Below are 15,352 nucleotides of genomic sequence, written 5' to 3' on the forward strand. Positions count from 1 at the left end.
CTAACATAGGGACCCCAAGCTGTCCTTCCAGTAGGCTGGACACTGACTGGGTTGCCACAGTCAACTCTGCCCCATTCTGCAGTCTCTTACTTGCCTGGCCCAAGACTGGTGTGGATAGCGGTTAGAGAGGTACAGAGGCAGGCATGACTCCTGCTGCTAACACAGCTTGGGTCCTTGCCTGTCTGGCTTTCCTGATGCTGACCATGCCTGCCTGGCCTGGGTGGCTTACCTCCTCCCCGTTCTGAAGTACTCCTCTCCTAGGCTGATCTCTCAGACCGGAAGCAGATATACCGAACACAGCCCTGCCCTTCTTGAGTAGATGGAGTGCAGGCCTAGAAGAGTTGTCAGGTGACCTCTCCTCCAGTCTTGGGCTCACTCTTACCTGTGTAGGTGTCTTCCATGGCTCTGCTAGTAAGGCTGGAAGGACCTCAGAGACGTTTCTCGGCTAGATCGTTGGTCTTACCTCATTCTTCATCCCCTCCATGGTGGAGTTCATCCTTTATTTATACCAAGGTCACATACGTTTCTGATGAAGAGAAAAGGCTGAGTTACCACTAGAATCTTGATCTTGGGACCACACAGACTGACAAGGGTTAGGGCTCTCCCGAATGTGTGCGTGTGACACAGAGGCGATGAAGTTTGCTTGTTGCTAGCAGGCTTCCAACATTCCTCCGAGTATCGGCTTCATATCCACGCATTTCGTTTTCTCTTTGCTTACTAGATACTTGCACTTCGTTCGTTTTTAAATCCCAAACCCTGGGTGTGCTTCTCATAGCATCTTAAGAGGCAGAGTGAACAACACGCTTAGGTTGCCTCCAGAATATGACCAGCAAGTAACCGTGCTTGACTCAGAGTTTCCAATGCGTCGTTCCTTCTGAGCGAATCCCACGTGTGTGGGAAATGAGCTGTATTTAGTCACCTTTCTTTGGATTTCATATTCATGTTTTGTATTTGTCCTGCCCTGAGCACACTGTGTCGTGATTGGCCATGGCTGTGTCTCCTTACTGGGGTGGGTCATTTTGTTGGCCTTTTAAATTTCTTTACAAGCATAGAGGAAAATACATCGTCCTCCCATCTGTCCTCCCCACCATGATGTGTGTCCATTCCGTTGACAGTTATTCAGTTTGGGTTCGTCACCTTATTTGTGGCCTCTTTCCCACTGGCTCCCCTGCTGGCCCTGGTGAACAATATACTGGAGATAAGAGTGGACGCGTGGAAGCTCACAACACAGTTTCGACGCATGGTGCCAGAGAAGGCCCAGGATATCGGCGCGTGGCAGCCCATCATGCAAGGAATAGCCATCCTGGCCGTGGTGACCAACGTGAGTAGCCTGGGGTTCACGGGGAGACCACCCAGTATTATCTTTACACGGGTGGGTGTTTTGCCTGCGTGGATGTGGACCACATATGCACTTGGTGAAGCCACAAGAGGGAGTAGAAGCCCCCCAGAGCTGAAGTTTCAGACGGTTGTGAGCTGCTCTGTGGGTGCTAGGAATAGAACCTGGGTCTGTTGCAAGAGCAGCAAGAGTTCTTCACCACTGAGCTATTTCTCTAGCCCCGGTGTGGTATTGAATTGCTGTGCAACTGTCTCCCAATACATTTTAATTTATCATCATCATCATCATCGACTCGCCCAACAGGACATCCTGCAGAGGGATCACTGTTTCTCCTCTGCCAATGTCTTTATCTAAAGAAACAGAGTATTGAAGACTGAAACTTTTACTCATCTATGACATAAAAGTGCTTTTAAACACAGGCAGATACAGGTTCATACCGGGTCAGAGCATCCTAAAAGCATCCCACCATATATCATCACTGTACATACATACACATGTGTGTGTGTGTGTGTGTGTCCATCCATCCTAACTATATGTTAGTGGCCCTCCTGTCTTCAGGGAGATAAGTTCTTATGAGAGGTGGGGCAGTCCCAGCTGTGAGGGACACAGGTCCAACTGTGTATGTTGTTTACTTGGGCAGAGGTCAAGCAGCAGCTCTCCAGCGGACCAGTTTAACACCAGCCATCAGCGGATCCTGCCTACAAATGTCCTCAGAAACAGGGTTATTTCCGCCCATATTTCACTACTAATCTTACCAGACCCAGCTTCCCAAACAAAATGATTTTTCAATTTTAGTTTCTTAAGCCACAATTTGCTGAGTCCCCGGGAGCTCCGGCAAAAGCAGAAGAGAAAGTGGCCAGGTCCGTCTCAGGCGCTGGAAGCCGGAAGTGCGCTGTGAAGTCAGGAGGATCTGAGCTCCACATCCCCGCACCACTGCTCGAGCTGCGTGGCCCTGGCCCCACACACTGCTGAGTCCCTTTTTATATGTGTTACATGAATGGTTCTATACTCAGCATGGCTTGGGAAGTCACTGAGTTGCAGCCGGAGCCTGGTCCTCATCCGCATAGTGGCCGCTGTTTGACGTCATTACCTGACATTTTTAACACTGGTTCCCTGAGGGCTCTGACAGGCACCTCAGAATCAGTCACCCCCTTGACTGGTTTCCATGAAACATGTTAGCTGTCACCCTACCCCCACCACTTTTCTGAACTGCAGGCAACCTCTAGCTTTGAGAAACTGATGGGTTACATCAGTTTCTTCTCCCCCAAACAGCCCCCACCTTCAGTGCCCACTGTGTTTGAAAATGAAGGCTGATGTTTAGAGCTGTGACAGCAAGGCCTTTCGAGTCCACAGCCATGAGAGCAGGAATCTGCCACAGCCAGTGTGCCACAGTACATTAGGCAGGGCAGGAACACAGATCCGCGTGCTTCAGGCACGAAGGTTTGAAACTAAAAGGGTTTTTTGTTTGACCCTCAGAAACAGAAAATTGATCTGGTTCAAACTCCTGATTCCTCAAGCGTTTTGGAACGATTCTGTTAGGCACCTTCTCTCTTTATCCAGGGCGACATGGCTCTCCTCCATGAGCAGAGATGCAGAATTGGCTGGGTTTCCAAAGGTGTGTGTGTGTGTGTGTGTGTGTGTGTGTGTGTGTGTGCGTGCGCGCGCGTGCACGTGCGCGCACGCACACCTCTCAATATGTGTATTCATGCAGAGACACACCTGCTGTCTAATTGGGGTTACTGGTCACTATTATAATATGCCCTAGCCAAGCCCCTCACTAGATCGTGTCATTTGGTCACACTATTGACAACCCTTCAGCCCATATTGTTAGCATTTGTCACACTTACAGGAAACACGTCTGTTACCCCATGTATATAGCCCACCCCCCTGAAGTGCTGTCCATAACGGCCACAGCCTGATGTGTGCAGAAGGAGGGAGGGAGGCCACCCGGGTAGGAGGCACCAAGCGGGAGTGCGCTGGGAAGTCACTTGAGTTGGAAGCCGACAGTTCCATAAATAAGCCCTGATGACATTGTCCTGCCACGCCAGAGCATCTGCTATCGAAGGGCAGTTTTAATTTATTTTGATATAAATGGGACGTGTGTGCAGAGCAGCATGGGGAAACGGGACGAGCTACGTTATGTGTGTTCTTGCGGTGCATCCCAGAGCGGCTCAGTTCAGGGGGAAAGGTGCCTTGTCAGGAAAACAAAGAACTGTGGTTCTGATTGCAGTTTTTGTTCTTCCCCCAAAGTTTATCTCCAGTGATTCTGTTAAAAGATGGCCTGGAGTTAAAGGAGACCAGGAAGATATTGAGATCTGGCCCGAGACCAAATCTTCCTGTCTTACCTCACAGTTGACAGGCAGGCATGCACACACACACACACACACACTCACTCTCTCTCTCTCTCTCTCTCTCTCTCTCTCTCTCTCTTCACATCACAGAGATCAGGATGCTGGCTTCATTGTTTTTCTGCTTTGCCCGCATCTTGTCTGTTAGTTTGTAGTCTCATTGTATCTAAGTCGTAAGTCCGGATGACAACCATTAAAAATCACTGCGAGCCAAAAACGCACGTCTGTTCTTGTGCTTCAGTTGATGATTGGCCTAACATAGATACAATTTCCCCTTTGTCCCCGCAAGCCGTTTCCTATATCAGAGTCTAAGCCTCAAATTAAAGCTCTTTGGGGAAGGTGCATGTAGTTCTAAGTAGGCTTTCGTCCCAGAACACTTCTGCCTGGCATAGACACAGGCTCGTAACTGGCCCATTTATTCCTTCTATGCAGGAACATACGAAGCTGTGTTAAAATGATAATTTATGGTTTCAGAACTTTATCCTGTTAATCTCCTGGAAGTTTGGATGCTCAGATACGGGGTTGTTATAAAGCTAGCATTGTTTCCTGACTGAGTGAATAGAACGGGCCCACGGTAGTTTATCAGGCCATGGATTGTGTAAGGAAGTCTAAGATAGCATGGCAGAGGGGAATGAGAGTTTAGTGGCCATTATGTAACCATGGATCAGGAGAGGTATGTTTTAGTCAGTTTTCAAGCAAGTGATTTTTATTTAAAAAAACAAAACAAATCAGTCTTTATCCTGCAAATTAGTTCTATGGAGCAAGGTTCTATTCATGCTATAAGTGTTCTAACTGAACCACGGCCGACTCCGGGCTCTGTGAAGAAGCACGCTGAGGTTAAGTGGATGTTGTAAAGGAAGCGCAAGGCCCTGGGTTCGGTCCCCAGCTCCGAAAAAAAGAACCAAAAAAAAAAAAAAAGTGGATGTTGTACACACAGGAGGCACAGCTGGTCTCCCCCCTTCAGCTCTTCACGGTGCCCCAGTATAGTCAGTCATTCTCCACAAATCGTCTCGGGTATTTCAGAAGCTCAGCGAGCAACCATTGGTCGTTCCAATCTTCCTTTAGAATGGAAGACCTCCCAACGTGTCTTCTACATGGAATATGTGTAACTGACACTGAGAGATACAGCTTGTTGGAAACCGCGGTTCTGTTGTACCGTGAACCGTAGCTGCTACCCTGACACGCCTTTCTCATTTCCCCCAATGCAGGCCATGATCATTGCCTTCACCTCAGACATGATCCCCCGCCTGGTGTACTATTGGTCCTTCTCCATCCCTCCCTATGGGGACCACACTTACTACACCATGGACGGCTACATCAACAACACTCTCTCGGTCTTCAACATCACCGACTTCAAAAATACAGACAAAGAAAACCCGTACATTGGGCTTGGCAACTACACCCTGTGCAGGCAAGTCTTGACTCACCTGTTTGAAAAATGTCCTTCATCTTATAAAAAAAAAAAAAGCTTTTGGTAGGTGTGAGAAGTATCGTTTAAGTCTGTGTCAGAAGAGACATTTTTCACAGTGCTTTCTTTTCGGTAATACTCAGAAGATTAAAGCTGTTGGAGAGCAATGGTAGAACCTGTGAACCAGACTTGAAAGGTGTTCAAATGGACACATTGTAACAATGGAGTACAAAAGCCTGGCGAGTCTGAGGAATGGGGATAGCCGAGAGAGCTACAGATTCAGACCGTTCCCTTCTAAGCCTGCCTTGTGGAGCTGGGGAAGGCAGCTGAGGTGGTAGTTCTCACCAAGCAGGCACAACGCATAAAACCAGAAGTGCTGGTGCGTGCCCACAGCCCCACACTGAGGGGTGTATTGCTACAGTTAAATTGTTTCCAGTGGAAGCTAACCTAAGATACATAGTAAGTTCAAGGCCAGCCTGGGGTACATAGCAAAACTCTATTTCAGTAAAATAAAAATAGAAGAAGAGCGAGCCAGCCATTCAGGCTGTAGTCCAGCAGGAGAGAACCCCGGCGTCCTTGGGCATGGCCCCGGGTTCCATCCCCAAAAGTGCAATGAAAGAAATAAGACAACTTTGTTATTCAAGGACGACCAAAAAGCTAGTGATGACACACTGGCACCTCAGCAAAGATGTAAAGGTGGATGCGTTCAAGGGGTGTCACGTGCTCTGCTCTGGTGGCTGGGAATGACAACTGTGGATAGAGCACACCAGGTCACTTACCAGTTGGTAGTTTGTTGACCACTTAGGTCCTGCAAATTTATTTTCTCTATTACGGTTTCTTAAACCCAAATTCACTTAATTCAACTGCTCCGAGCCTCTCTGATTCAGATTTCCAGTATCACAACCAAGAAGTCAGACAAGACTAAGACCACTGTCCCAAGTGGTCAGCTTGTTCTGACTGTGCAGAATGCTGATCTCAGCAATTACATTCCTGTATGTCTAATACCTCACGGCCCGGGAATTAGAAGTGGGCTGCCCGAGAAGACAAGAGTTGCGTGAAAGCCCTGAGTTAACCAGTAGGCTCCACTGGGTGGGATGGTCGGGAGCAGTTGGCTCCACGAGATAGCTAAATTGTTTTGTGTCTTCTCAGAAAGCAGGGATAGAGCCTTGGGGAAAATACACAAACTTTGTAAAGAAGCGTCCTGTTTTACCCAGCTGGATTCCTCACTTTCTCATTACATGCTCAACGATAAGATACTCCTGGGTACTTAAGTTGAACTTAAGGTGAAATGTATGTGATGTCCACTTTAAAAATCATTGCATCAAAGATGACTCCAGTGTTAAGTCAGGCTCTCGTTCACAGTGTTAATCCAAAAGATTTGTCTCCTAACATGCCTGGTTGTACTTCCAGGTACCGTGACTTCCGAAACCCACCCGGGCACCCACAAGAGTATAAACACAATATCTACTATTGGCACGTGATTGCCGCCAAGCTGGCTTTTATCATTGTCATGGAGGTAAGAGAATGGGCTCTGAGAGAGCCTGTGGCCACCCATCTATGTCCTTTAAGTATTACCAACTTTATTCAATGTATATATTAGGACATGAACTAATCAGGCTTGGCCTAAGAGTAGATAGTCCGTAACACTGAATGAAGTAGCCATCTGCTTTAAATGTTAAAAAGCAAGCCCATGACAAGGGAGATTCAGTTCCACTGCATACAGTATTCAAGGTGCCTTTTGTACACTGGGGCACACCGAGCGGCATGTTGGATTGTGAAAGGCCTCTGCCCAGGGAGCTATGGTGTATCTATGTTTCATGCTGCTACATGGAGCACCCCCAACTCCTTATAATGCCTCTTTCTTTCTCTCTCTCTCTCAAGTTAGTGCTGAGGAAATGACATGGCTGTAGATTGTCAGTTGATCTAGCCAGTGTCTGAGAGGTCGTTACTAGTAATAAATTAGGGAGCCTATTTGCTGGGCAAAAAAAGACATCAACCCTCGCTTGGTTAAGCCACCCACCATAGGTAAGTCTTTTGTCGTGTGTAAACACCAATCAAGCGAAATTCTGAGACTTTGCAATCTGATTTTAAAATAAATAAATAAACAATAGACTAAGGAAATGGGGGATGGAGGAAAGGGACACGTCCCATGATAGACAACAGGTGGTGGCCATGGAACAGAAAGTACAGCATACATCATAAAGGAAGATGCAACTCCCCAAAGATGGGCCAGAGGAAAGTGGCAAACAGCTGAGGAAGAAAACCAAGACCAGAAGAATGAAGGAGGCATCTCCATAGCAACAGTGGGAGCCAGGAACAACAGTTGTAGTACTTCAGCTAACTTAGAGAGGCAGCGAAAGGGAATAACAGAGGTTTATCCCCCCATGATAGAATGCTGGTAAGCACCAACCCTTACAGAGAGTTAACAAATGGAGAGAACACAGAGGAGGAGCCCTTCTTAACTCCTGTGAGGCTAGTCCTCAACCCAAGAACTAAGTGCCAGTCAGTTACAAAATGACACTTATGAAGTAGCAGCAAAATTTATGGCTTGGGAGGGGGGTCCTAAGACCACCAGAGATATGTGTTTTCCAGTGGTCATGACCCATAGGTTGAGAACCATTGGACTAGATCATAAAGTCACAATCGTAGGCACAGGACAGCAGACTGTCCCGCACAGAGGGGTGTCTATCCCAGCCCAGAGGAGGCAGAGGTGCTGGCCCCTGTGGGACCCAGGCCAACCACAACCACATCAGGAGACGCTGTCTCAAACACCAAAACGAGAAAATCCAAAATGCTGAAAAGAAAGGAGAACTAAGGCCATTCTCTCTGGCTCGTAAATACAGAGGTCCTCGTAGAATGTGTGAGAAGGTTCACTGCAGGATATTTTTAAAAGACGGCATCACGTCCTATTGGCTTTAACCCAGAAATGACACTGGCCACCTGTGAATGCTACCAACCTCTATGTAGGTGAGCTTGGAGAAGAGGAGTCTTACCCTTCTCTTGTTGGACTCTCTTCCTTCGTATCTGTTGCCACATCTGTGGGGTTCACCAGCTCCACTCTATTGCTCTTCCCCTAATGAGGTCAGGGTCCCCAAAGGCATAGCAGTGTTCGCTTCCCACTCCCCTTCCACTCCTTCCTCCAGTCCAGCCATTCTTCACCTCCTAAGTCACTCTTCTGCTCTGGCTACGGTGACCATAATGTTTGTCCCGTGGTGAATTTCTTGAACAGCATCTGTTCCCACATGTTACCCGGCGGTGAACACCAACACAGCCAACCTCTCATTCCTCCATGAAGCCTGTCCCCTGGCTTCAGGAAAACACTTGTTTTGTATTTTAAAGCAGGAAAAAGAAGTCTAGGAAAGTTAGGACAACGAGGGGTCCATTCAGCAAAAGGAAGAAACAACTATAGGTAATACGTAGCCGACAGTGCCATGTAGTGTCAAAGGACGGTCGGTGTGCTTCAAGGGAGAAGCGGTTGTCAGTCAGTGACAGAGGGGTTTATCAGGTCATCTCTACCCAAAATAAGAACCTGAAGAGTTGGGGTTGGGGATTTAGCTCAGTGGTAGAGCGCTTGCCTAGCAAACGCAAGGCCCTGTTCGGTTCCGAATAAAAGAAAAAAAAAAAACCTGCAGAGTTGTGCTCTAGACGGGGGTGGCTCACACGGCACCCACAGAACATTGCGCCTGGGGTGACACATACATTCCTCTCAACAGAGCAGCACCCTGCCAGGGCGCGTCGCACGGGAGGCCGCAAAACGAGTCTCAGCACATGCTTAAAAATTAAAAATTAAAATCCTATCAAGTGGCTTTCTGCGTGCAGTGCAATTAAATGAGAAATTTGGGGAAGCACACATGTGCACGGAAACCAAACGACATATTCTGAAGCAACCAGCAAATCGGTAGAGATATTTAAGAGAGTTTTTTTTTTTCTAAACTTTTAAACAAATGATAGTGGGAACAAACGTGCCAAAACATTTGGGATACAATGAAGGCAGTACTGAAGCACGTTTTTTAATCCCTGGTCACATCGGTTTAGCAGGAAAAAGGCAAATTGCCCCAAGGATGCCTCTTCCCCGTCTGAGCCCAGTCTGCTAAAGCTTTCAGCATGGTTAGCTCCCGTACTTTCCCACTCTAGGCTACCCGATCTCGATCTGCTCTGCAATCTCTTCCTCTGTGCTATGTCATCTTTGTCCAACCACTCTCGCAGGACAGAGTTCTCGGAGCCCTTCCCAGCCGCCTTCCTTTTCTCTCAGCCCCACATTCAAGCCTGTTGGCTTTTCCCTCAACAGTAAACCACTGACCCCTTCTTACCATCTTGCCTGCTTTCCCCACGTGTCCCTTAGCTTTGCCTCGAAATGCCGGCAGGCTCACTCTGCCTGGTAGTCTCCATCCATGGTCCCCCACCTCTTGCTCTGGGCTTATACTGAGGTAGCCCCCCAAACCAGTTGAATGCTATGGAGATGAAGCCTCTCCCTTTGCAGCAGCCAGTAAGTGAGGGATAGAGTCCCAGGGTGCCCTGCAAGCACACACCACCGTAACCTAACCTCCTTCTGCTAAACCCCTCGATTGCATCACAAGCCAGGAACCAATGCAGGGCTTTGGGGGAACTTTAGAGAAACCAAGGTCTGACAGGCCTGAGCCACCATTTTTTCTTGCCTGGCTGGGCCCTGGTCTCTCTCTGGAGACTACTGAGTTCTGACCTTAAAGTAAAAGCCAGAGTTCCCTGCTGTGGTGTGTCCAGCCATGTCTGTGGCTCTCACAGTCGCTTCTCCTTCCAGCCTCACCACTCGAGTTCTTGGAAACCCTCCCCCCCATCCCCACTCTGCCCTCTGATACCTCCATGGCTCATTCCCTAACCCCATAAACCCTTGGCTGAGTGTTAAGTGTGCAGAGTATTCTGCATAAAGTGTGTGTGTTTAGCACAGATCAGGGTCGCAATGTTCTAGGTTCTCTCAAAGCTTTAAGCAGTGCCTGACACTAGGTACAATTTGTTCTCATTTTCTGTCCCTGTCCCTGTCTGTCTCTCTCTCTGTCCCTGTCTGTCTCTCTCTCTGTCTCTCTCTGTCTCTCTCTGTCTCTCTCTATATATCCCTTTTATACATGGAACATACCTAGCTAAAGAAACTTTGGGGCAGTCAGTAACAGATGAAATGCTTAAGTGAGACCAAAATCAGGGTCCGTCTGAAAATCAGAAAATTGGTAAAAGAAGAAGAAAAGTGGGATGTCACCAAGCGCTGAGAGGACAGAGCACAGCCGAAAATGTCCCGCTGCTGGAGCGAGCAAAGCAGGTGCAACCGCTCTGGAAAGGACTTGGTCATCCTGTAAAACTGGACATTCGGGGGTTGGGGATTTAGCTCAGTGGTAGAGCGCTTGCCTAGAAAAGTGCAAGGCCCTGGGTTCGGTCCTCAGCTCCAAAAAATAGAAAGAAGAAGAAAAAAACAAACAAACAAAAAAAAAAAACAACTGGGCATTCGACTGGCCAAGTGTCTCAGCAGCGCCCCCTATGGGTTCCTGCTCTTTAGAAACCAACAGAGAGTGTTTCACTACACATTCACAACAGCGCTGCTAATGTGAAAACTGGAAACCAGTCCAGTTCTTAAAGTAGAGGACAGTAGGGGACAGAGGGGTTACAGCACGCTCACCGGGAGAGCTATACAGCGGTGAAAGTAACCATAGTGAACCAGCTATGGAAATGGCATTGAGAAGTTTAAAAAACTAGTTTTGAATTTTAAAAAGGTATTTTCCCAAATGCTGTCTAGAGGGGTGGACGAGATGGCCAGGCAGTAAGAGCGCTTGTTCTTACAGAAGACCTGGAACAGTTCCCAGCACCTACATGGCAGCTCATAGCCAGCTGTAGCCCCAGTTCCAAGGGCTCTGATACCCCTTTGCTAGCCTCCATAGGTCACTCCTTTATATCCCGTTGCTTTGAGACGGAATGGCCACCGTGTCTGCCCTCACCCAGACACACCACCATAATGACAGGCAAGAGCAAGCCCCCGGGGACTCCGTGCCTCTCTAACGTCGTCTTCTCTCCTTTTCCACAGCACGTCATCTACTCTGTGAAGTTCTTCATTTCGTACGCAATTCCGGATGTGTCGAAGATCACGAAAAGCAAGATCAAGAGGGAGAAATACCTCACACAGAAGCTGCTTCATGAGAGTCACCTCAAAGACCTGACCAAAAACATGGGGCTCATCGCCGAAAGGATGGGAGGAATGGCTGACAACAGCGTGAGGCCGAAACTCGAATGAGAGAGCGCTTTATGGTCCTGAGAAGCACTTTAAAAGTAATTAGCTGTCAGGCTTGTTGTGAATCACTAGAGAGGACGGTGTTCCATTTCCTAGGCAAACGGGGTCCTCGCCATACCCATTTCCGCCCTATATGGTTGTTTTCCAGTTTCAGCTAGCAACGCGGGAACTGGAGAAGGGAAAAACTTTGATCAGGAAGGGCATAAAACCGCCTACCTGGAGGACCTGACTCTGTCCCCTCCTTTGATAAAATTGGTAACAGAGAAAGCCTCCAGGTGGGCCCAAGTCCTCTGAGGGGAGGGGAGGAGGCTTTGCCTTCCTGACCTCAGGTGCAGTTCCTTTTCTGTTCTTAATTTTGCCAAATCTATCCCAGACCTATTTCGTCCGGATGGCACTACCACCAAAGACCAGGCAGACCTCAGCCTTAATCGCATTTGTGTTATCAACAACAGCCAGATCAGGATTGAGTTTGGATGCTGTTGGGAGGTGCCAGGTAGACTCCAGAGTTCACAGTACTTCCGCGTCTCACTGTACCCCAGGGAAGGAGACTCCACTGCCTATGGAACCGCTTCTGTATCTCCTTAGCCTGCATCTCCACCTCCAAGAAAAGCTCGTCTTCGACTGGCATGAAGATGGAGGGCATTGAATGAAGCCTGTCCCCGTTACCCCGCGGGGACATCTGCTTTCTAGCAGTACTCCCAGCATGCTCTGGGCCTGACCAATGATGACTGGCTTTCAGATCTTAAGGGAGTAAGAGGAGAAGGTAGTAAACTCTTACTGATCTGAACGGTTAATTTACCTCTTCTTGATATGTAAGTTTTCTTGGTAAGATGATAATCAAATGATCATGACTGTACCGTCCTCAACAGAATGGGCTGGGAAGCCCATCAACTTCATGCAGAAGGCAGGCACTACCAATCACCAAGCGCCTTCTGCCCGTCTCGCTGAGAAGGCTGGTGGCCTCACGACGCTGGGCATAGTCAGAGCAGCAGCCAGTAACCCAATCACTAGCCATGTCCTGTGATCCTTCTGCGGCCCCGCGTCACTCACAGGGACTCCCACTGCCTTCTCTGCTTGCCGCCGTGACCAGCTTCCTTGTGGGCTCCGTCCCTTTCCTAGGCCTGCTAACTCATTGTAATCACAACTGTGCCAGAGACAAGTCTACCCCAGGATTCGATTTGAGCCCCAAGCCTCCTCTCAGGCCACCAGGGAGGTTCTGGGAAGGCCGGTTTATCTGCTGGTGGCTCGCTGCTAAGCCTCCGCTTCCTGGTGCCCTCCCTCCCTGTTGCTTGACTGAAGTTTCTCCGCAGCCTATACATGCCCGGCCTTTCCTCCAGTACCTCTGATACCTCGCACCCTGGACTGATAACAGAGGTCAGGGCGGGGAAGTGAAGAAGGAGGCCCTGCCTCCACCATTTTGGGATTGGGCCTCTGCTGACTGGCGTGGTGGGAAATGGCTTGGGTGACCAGGAGCCGAGCCAAGGAAAGCGAATGGTTTGAGAGGCGGCCGTCTCAACACTGAGCTGAAGCAGCTCTAATTCCTGGTTTTAAATGCCCACCGGGAATGGCTTACTAGAGAATCAACGTGATTAATCAAAACAGTGTTCTGAGTTCAGCGGAAACATTTCCCCTCCCCTCTTGTCCTGGGAGTCCAGGACCTGCCATACGGTGTCTAACCACAGTTAAGCTAAGATAGAAATGACTGCCTTCCCCCGCCCTCAAGGAAGGTTCTCACTCCACAGCTAAAACCAGGTGCCACTCCCTGCCCTTCCTCCCCCCACCCCCGGCCCCGTCCCAACTGCCCTGGAGTTCCTACTCCCTCCGTTACCTCTTCTCCAGAGCCTGTGCTCACCTTCAGTCACACCTCACACCATAGGAAAGGAGATCTTTCCTCTCATAACTCTCCCCTTCCTTTCTTTGTACATACAAAGAAAACATCGAATTTAAAAAGTGCATTTATCCACGTGTACCCCCAGCCAAGAACTCCCTTCACGGTGCAGAAAGTACCACTGTGCACAGAAGAAACCAAACAAACCCTGCGTCTCTGAAGGGAACGTTCATGGCGTCTGATGCTACCAGAATGCTGACCGGCAAAGTTGCCGTGGGCTATAGGGTCCCACGGCATCAGTATCATTCCTGTGAGACCTGTGCCAAGTTGGCGACGGAGAGGACATCTTCGGTGGCAGTGAGATAACCCCCCAGCCCCAGGAAAGCCAAGGGCATGACTGTGAGGGAAGATCTGGCCACCCACCTGTCGAGCATGAACCACTAGAGAAAGTCTGTCCTTTCGTAATGCCTTTGCGCTTTAATGGATGAGATCAGTAGACCCAGTACTCAGGGGATTTTTCTTTAAATGTTCCTCGGATGTTTTAGGTGTCCCATTAGAAGTAGAAGGCCACAGTTTGTCTTGAAATTAAATGAGGCCACCTGGTAATGAGTCTGTCAAGGTTTCCCCTTTGCGGGGCACATGGGTCTTGAGTTTCATGGGGCACTCATTTGTGATGGGGGCAGAGTGGGGTGTGTTGGTCCCATACTTGTCTGCTCCTTGTGTCCGCTCCAATTACGTCTGAGAAGTGGAGACAGTGCTCACAGCTAAGCTAAGACGGAACTGAGGTTCATGATGCTTCCTGTATACTGTGTAATGTTTGTAACTGATGTTCGTTCATTTCTATGCGTTTTAATATTTTTAATGAGCATTTTAATAAATTCTGTTTTACAAACAATGCTGTGCTCTAACTAGGTTTTAATAATTGTCTTACTGATGTTCTTAAAGTGACAGATTTCTGAGATTTGCCGGTAACTGGTTAAGTATCATTTAGATGATAGATGTGCACTTCTGTATAGAATATATCTAAAATGACTTTTTTTAAAGCATTCTTTTTTCTTAATTTATTTTATGTATACACTGTAGCTGTCTTCAGACACACCAGAAGGAGGCATCAAATCCCATTACAGATGGTTGTGAGCCACCATGTGGTTGCTGGGATTTGAACTCAGGACCTCTGGAAGAGCAGTCAGTGCTCTTAACTGCTGAGCCATCTCTCCAGCCCCTAAGATGACTTTTTCATGGCCTGTGGGTCCATGGACTTAGATGTTGTAGATGCCTGAGCCTGATAATCCAGGCAAGCTGCAGATTCTGCTCACCCGCCCAGGTACCCTAGAGTCACCAATGAGATGACACCCTTGATCACTAACCCTCTTTGGGTTGTTTTGTTTGGAGATGGGTCTCACTGTGTAGCTCAGGCTAGCCCCCTCTAGAGTTCTGAGACTACAAGTTGAGCCACACACCTGGCTCTTGAATGCATTTTAGAACAGTACTAACAAGGAACTTTCCTCTTCAAGGCATTGTAAGTACAGCAAAAGGTTAGTTACAAGTTTACTTCTAACGCAAAGCACCCCTTTCTCAACGGGGAGCTCCTCAGTACTTGATCATAAGATGCAAATTCTCGTACCATGTTTTAAGAGACTTCTGCATATGAAAGTGTAAACGGTTTAAAAATAATCTTCAGAAGACAAAGTGGCCAAATAGATACACACGGTGCTCTTGTTTTTTCTCCTTCACAGAGGAGCCAGAGTGACAGGTGCTTAGGGGCACAGGAGGTGACTGGACTCAAGGATTGAGAAGGGTGGGCATGTTATCACCCTGGTTTCAGACCAGCTAGGGGTGAGGAGGCCCGTGAATTAATAGCTCAGTGAGTCAGATTAACACACGTACACACACACACACGGTCACAAAGCCTCAACAACAAACTGGATCCACAGGAAGAAAGAATATCTGAACGCAAACCAAGCTGTTGAAATAAGCTATTCAAACAAGGAAAAAAGGAGAGGGGGAGAATGAAGGCGTTCAAAGCCTTCGGAAACAAACATGCACTTTCAGCATACCACAGCCTCGACCTCTCTTGAAAGGAGACAATACCCAAATTTGGACAGATTCAGGGGTCAAACCTCTGTGTATCCCCATCTCTGGGACTCCACAGATAACTCTACCACTCTGGCTCAGCTCATGGTTG

The 15,352-nt window shown here is 48.3% G+C and overlaps 1 protein-coding gene across 4 annotated transcripts in view; it reads left to right on the forward strand.

Moving 5' to 3' along the window:
• Ano6 (anoctamin 6) overlaps nt 1–14,062 on the forward strand; it is a 180,495-nt gene extending 166,433 nt beyond the window's left edge. For all 4 annotated transcript variants that reach the window (XM_032885493.1, XM_032885498.1, XM_032885502.1 and 1 more), the window contains 4 exons: nt 1,116–1,321; nt 4,893–5,095; nt 6,503–6,608; nt 11,136–14,062. In XM_032885493.1, the coding sequence (XP_032741384.1) occupies nt 1,116–1,321; nt 4,893–5,095; nt 6,503–6,608; nt 11,136–11,342 (722 nt within the window). In that variant the 3' untranslated portion in view covers nt 11,343–14,062. The remainder of the gene's footprint in view (nt 1–1,115; nt 1,322–4,892; nt 5,096–6,502; nt 6,609–11,135) is intronic.
• The last annotated feature ends 1,290 nt before the right edge of the window (nt 14,063–15,352 follow it).

Source organism: Rattus rattus, chromosome 1 (assembly GCF_011064425.1).
Source record: "Rattus rattus isolate New Zealand chromosome 1, Rrattus_CSIRO_v1, whole genome shotgun sequence".
NCBI lineage: Eukaryota > Metazoa > Chordata > Mammalia > Rodentia > Muridae > Rattus > Rattus rattus.